Genomic DNA, 5,786 nt, shown 5'->3' on the forward strand with positions numbered 1-5,786 from the left:
TCAGGACCTCTGAAAAATCCGAACCCATCCTTGTGAACGGCGCCACCGAACCTCGCCAAAATGACCGAGCAGATGACCGTGAGGGGGACCCTGAAGGGCCACAGTGGATGGGTCACCCAGATCGCCACAACGCCCCAATATCCCGACATGATCCTGTCTGCGTCCCGAGGTGAGGCTCCGTCCGCCGGCTGCGCCAACATGGCCACCGTAGCATATTGCTTAGCTGCTGTAACGTGACGACAAACGACGGTGCTGGTGTGAGCGGCACGTAAAAGGTGTTTAAAGAGCCACGAAGGCATGTTGTGTGTTTATTTCATGCCTTAGTTTGTCTATTAACACAACCTGCGGTAACTGCAGAGGAAGAAGCCGGTTAGCCTAGAGAGCTAACGCTGTGTCTGCTTCAGTCTTTAGATCCCCACACTGCAGCTGTCACACGTGTAATAACACACAGGGAGGGGAAAGTGTAACTACATGCACTGACTTTATTAAACTGAGCCTGCTGAGTGTTCACTAAATGTGTGACAGCTTTCCTCCTTGAAGTGCACACACACAGTGGTGGCATGTAATGTCCAAATGTGGCTGCTCTTTCTTTGGATGACACACACAGTTGAATAAAACTGTTTTATTGTTTCAGACAAGTCTATCATCATGTGGAAGCTGACCCGTGATGAGACCAACTATGGCATCCCCCAGCGCTCCCTGAAGGGTCACTCTCACTTTGTAAGTGATGTTGTGATCTCCTCAGATGGACAGTTCGCCCTGTCAGGAGCCTGGGACGGGACCCTCCGCCTGTGGGACCTCACCACGTAAGTGCAGGGAGTGCTGAGCTGTTTCCTCTACACGTTGACTGTAGATGGTTCGTTTGTGTCCGGCATGAGAAGTATTTTCATTGCTACGAGGTTGCATGTATGTGTCAACTGTGTCAGTGTCATTTTTGTAAGTAACCATGTGAAAAGTAGGTTTGTGGTTTCACTTTGAACTCTTAATCTAGAACTGATGCCACAGGAATCACAAATGACAGCGTATGAGCCGTCTTAGCATCAATTAATTGTGACTCAATTAGCCCAGCTCCGCCCGGTCCATGTTGAGAATTTCTCCGTACCATCAGTAGTTTAATCTGATACAAACTCAGCCTTAAGTTTTGTGGCCAGTTGACTTTGCAGCAGCTTGATGGAGCTCACATAGATGAGTCACGATTCACTTATATGGCTGAGTAATATCTCTATCTAAAGCAGATGAAGAACCTCTACAAACCTTTTCTTCTTCATAAAGAACCATTTATCAATTATATCTATAAATCCTTGCATTATCTTACCCAAAGGAATTTGTATATGGGACAGTCTGTTACATTTTAGTATCTTACAGATCTTCCTTTCAGCTTTAGAAAGAAGTCCAGTGACTTAGAAATAAATATTTGTTGCCACCCTGGTCTTTCATCCATTCTTTTGCTGGCATGTGCATCCACAGCGCTGAACTCACTGAGCCACAAAGTCAGTAACTAAAAGAGTCCTACAGTGTCATGGTGGTATATTTGAGTCAAGAATGTTGAATGATTTTTATTGTTTTTGACCCAGAAGAACCAGCGTTACTCATTTATACTCCTCTGTTAAAGTTTGTAGTGTAAACACAGAAAATTGGTTGTCACAGCTTTTTCAGATATGCAACCGTTTTGATTATGTGAAATGTTTGTTTCCCCAGTGGTGCCACCACCCGGCAATTTGTTGGGCACACTAAGGATGTTTTGAGCGTGGCCTTTTCTGCTGATAACCGCCAGATTGTGTCTGGCTCCCGGGACAAGACCATCAAGCTCTGGAACACTCTGGGAGTCTGCAAGTACACCATCCAGGTGAGTAGCAGTCTTTCTGTCAGTGAAACTGGATTTTAGTGGATTTAATTATTGGGTAATGACCTTGCATTTGCATGTAAATTGATGTTAGAACTTTGCAGTCCATTCTAGTTAAAAACAAGCTTGTAATTTGTTAAAATACAGTTCACATTGTCAAAAGGAAACATGCAGCTGTGAGTGGAAACTTTACCTTTACAAGACGAACGTTCTTCAACAGTTGGGTCCAGCATTGCCGTATCTTAATATCATTCAACAAATGATGCATTTATTTACTGTAGTTGGTTTGAACCTGTATTTAATTTAGGCTTCCTGTTGCTCATAAGCAGCCAATCACAACACTTCAATGTAGACACAATGTCATAAATGGATCACCAATGTTGGGTAACCAGAGAATCTTGCACTGAGAATATATATGTACTTTTTAATTTACAGGATGAGGGCCATTCTGAGTGGGTGTCCTGCGTGCGCTTCTCCCCTAACAGCAGCAACCCCATCATTGTCTCCTGCGGCTGGGACAAGATGGTCAAGGTATGTTTGTGGCAGACTCCCTTGTTATTAGCTGTTAGGCACAATTTTAAAGGTCCAGTGTGAAACATTTAGGAGGATCTGTTATATAATATTCATAAGTATGTTTTCATTAGTGTCTAACCTAAATATAGGAATTATTATGTTACATTTTTAAGAAAGCCCTTTTATGTAGACACTGCAGATTGCCTTCTGTGAAGAAAAACGGGCTCCAGATAGGGCCTCTCATACTTTGTAGTTAATTGCAATCTCCTACTTCACTGCTAGATGCCACTAAATCCTACACACTGGTCTTTTAAAACTCCTTTTAAATTCTCTGACAATAATATCATGGATGAAATGGTTTTCCTGTCCAATGATTTAAAAATCTGGCTTGTATTACCTGACCTCACTGATGATGTTTTGTTGAGCCCATATAGCTTAATAATAATAATAATGATCATTGTACTACCTGAGGTGTAAAACAGTCTTCTCTTCTTTTGCTCCTAGGTGTGGAACCTGGCCAACTGCAAACTGAAGACCAACCACATCGGCCACACTGGCTTCCTGAACACAGTGACCGTCTCTCCTGATGGCTCCCTGTGTGCATCTGGTGGAAGGGTATGAAATAAACTTGTATTCTCTTTGTGGATTGCTACACAATTGTTTTTGGTCTTTCCTCATCCATTCTGAGCTCAATTAAAGCACCAGTTTAAGTCTAACTTGCAGGTTTCAGCAGTGATGGAAAACTTAACATGCATCTGTTTAACTGTGATGATAAAGAGGCTGTTTCTGAGTGTTACCTGCACTTAAAAGGGTCGCTGTGTGAAGATTTGTTAAAATCCACAAACCCCCTAGTTGTAAGCGGTTAACTATCGTTATATATTTATAAATGTGGGTGTTTAAGCATATATTTTTCTCTTTGCATCCAGGACGGCCAGGCCATGCTGTGGGATCTGAATGAGGGCAAGCACCTCTACACCCTGGACAGTGGTGACACCATCAATGCTCTGTGCTTCAGCCCCAACCGTTACTGGCTGTGTGCTGCCACTGGCCCCAGCATCAAGATCTGGGTAAGAGACTTCACCCCAAACATCTTTATAATCAGTATATGGTGCATTAAACCTACAATGCAAAGAGCGGTGATGAAACTTCCAATGCCAACTGTATTCTTTGATGATAAAGAGGCTGTTTCTGAGCTTTAACCTCGACTAATTTGGTCAGTGTGTAATTAACTTTAGGTCAATTAACGTCTGTCATTGATCCTTTTGCTACTTCTGAGCTGTTACTGATTGCGCTGCCTCGGGTGTTTTCTTCTTATGCAGGACCTGGAGGGCAAGATCATTGTGGATGAGCTGAGACAGGAAGTGATCAGCACAAACAGCAAAGCTGAACCCCCACAGTGTACTTCCCTGGCCTGGTCTGCTGATGGACAGGTACAACACACTCTGCTCTGCAGGGCCTTTCAGTACATGACTAGTTGGTGCTTTTAGTGTTTGACCCCCGGTGATTATACCCATTCACTTTTAACTCTGATATCTAATGGTGACAGTCCTGCAAATATGAGGGGAACTAGAAACACTATGTTTAATGTTATTGGCCTAACTCTAGGATTATAAATGGACAGAATTAAGAGTAACCTGTGTTTATCTATCCCCCTTTCTTTACAGACCCTGTTTGCTGGCTACACTGACAACCTGATCAGAGTGTGGCAGGTCACCATTGGAACCCGATAAGAGCGTTTCGTTGAAGCAACTTTGAATAAAAAGACTGTTTAAAGAAAACGTGTGCCGTCTTGGTTTCAACAGTGTCTGATATCAGTGATTATAATAAATACAATGAGATGTTTATTACACTAAACATGGTTTTCTCTTGAATGTCACACAAATTGGTTAACATCAGGGGGAAACAACCATTCATTCCTAACCTCAAGGAAGCAATAATCCCCAAAATATAAATTATATATTATTAAAGTTTTATGGGTTTATTAAAAACATTTTGTTAAAACAAGGTTCTTGGTCACTTTATTTATTAGCATGTTGATCTGTATTAAATGTACAGAGTCTGGTTATTTAACACTTAGAAAACTAGACTGAGTGTTAATGTCTGTGAATTTAGTCGGTAAATTATTGATTTGGAGACATCTCACCAGTGTTTCGTACAGGTTGACCTGCTTCGCTTGCCGTAGACTCGCCGTGAACGTGGTATCCTAGCAACCCAAACACAGACATTAAGAACGTCGGTTACTAACCGCTCTCTACAGCCGTTAAACAACCAACGTTTAACGTTACGTAATGTTTAATGTCAAACGTTTAGTTAACCGCTGACAGAAAGTATCGTAACTTAAGAAGCACACAGAGGAAGATGGACCAAACTTCATACCCTCGTATTTATGTGGAGAGAACACTGGCCATTATTAAACCGGATGCCATCCACAGAGCTGAAGAGATTGAGGACATCATCCTGAAATCGGGCTTCATTATCCTGCAGGTTGGTTAAAATACCTCGGGAACTACAGGATGGGACCGGGACCGGGTCAGGGAGGGGTTGACTTCAGAGGCAATAGCACAACTTTAATTATAAGATGCTCCTTCTTAAACCAGTGAGGTGTTTCTCCGATTGTGTCAAGAGCCTGGTTAATATTTTACAGACGAGTGACGAAGCAAAATCCTGAATAAATGAGTGGAGGAACATGCAGTAGCTTTCACAACAGCCTGGTACAGTGAAGCAATTAACATCCAGTCATCCTCTGCCGCAAGCCCAGTTTGTTCTAATTTGGATAGAGGGATATTAAAGTAAGGTATTGTATTGCATAAACCCCTCATTATAAAGATGAATGCATGTGTGCAAAACCCCAAACCTACTGGTCTACTCTTACTAGACAATGATTGACCCCTATAGGAGATCTGATTCTGCCTGCATGTTGTGGGTCACAGAGGTACTGGACCTTTATCCTATGACGAAACATTGCTATCCTGACTGCAGTGGTCTCTTCCAGGATGAAAACCCACATCCACAGAAAGAAATGAGGGTGAAAATGTCTTCTCAGTCACCAGATCTCAGCCCAGTTAAACACCTTTGTGAGACTTTGGACCAGCGTGTTAGACAGCGCTCTCTATTATCAAAACACCAAGTGAGGGAATACCTCTTGTTCATCCCTCCGGTGGAGTTCAAGAGACTTGGATCAAGTTCTAGTGGTGGCATGACACCTTACTGAGACACTTTATGTTGGTTTTTCCTTTAATTTGTCCCCCGTCTGGTTCATATGTAATAAATGTTCCAACTCTGGAGCAACAACCTACAGACGTTCTCGGACGACTCCTCCATTATCGGCTGTATCACAGATCATAGGGAGGAGGAGTGCAGAGACCCGATCCAGCGACAGAAACCACTTACAGCTCAACACAGGGTAAACCAAAGAGCTGGTGGTGGACTT

The 5,786-nt window shown here is 42.7% G+C and overlaps 2 protein-coding genes across 2 annotated transcripts in view; both read left to right on the forward strand.

Moving 5' to 3' along the window:
* rack1 (receptor for activated C kinase 1) lies at positions 1-4,210 on the forward strand. Its single transcript, XM_035669670.1, has 8 exons — positions 1-169; positions 635-806; positions 1,699-1,846; positions 2,279-2,374; positions 2,861-2,971; positions 3,283-3,423; positions 3,676-3,786; positions 4,021-4,210. Exons 1-8 carry the CDS (start codon positions 61-63, stop codon positions 4,084-4,086), a joined length of 954 nt encoding a protein of 317 aa, XP_035525563.1. The 5' UTR covers positions 1-60; the 3' UTR covers positions 4,087-4,210.
* A 368-nt stretch (positions 4,211-4,578) lies between these two features.
* The window catches only part of nme5 (NME/NM23 family member 5), a 3,596-nt gene continuing 2,388 nt past the window's right edge, over positions 4,579-5,786 (forward strand). The window contains exon 1 of the mRNA XM_035669497.1: positions 4,579-4,840. Coding sequence (XP_035525390.1) covers positions 4,715-4,840 — 126 coding nt within the window. The 5' untranslated portion in view covers positions 4,579-4,714. The remainder of the gene's footprint in view (positions 4,841-5,786) is intronic.

This window comes from Morone saxatilis, unplaced genomic scaffold (genome assembly GCF_004916995.1).
Source record: "Morone saxatilis isolate NCDOM2014 unplaced genomic scaffold, NCSU_SB_2.0 Contig22, whole genome shotgun sequence".
NCBI classification, from domain to species: Eukaryota; Metazoa; Chordata; class Actinopteri; family Moronidae; genus Morone; species Morone saxatilis.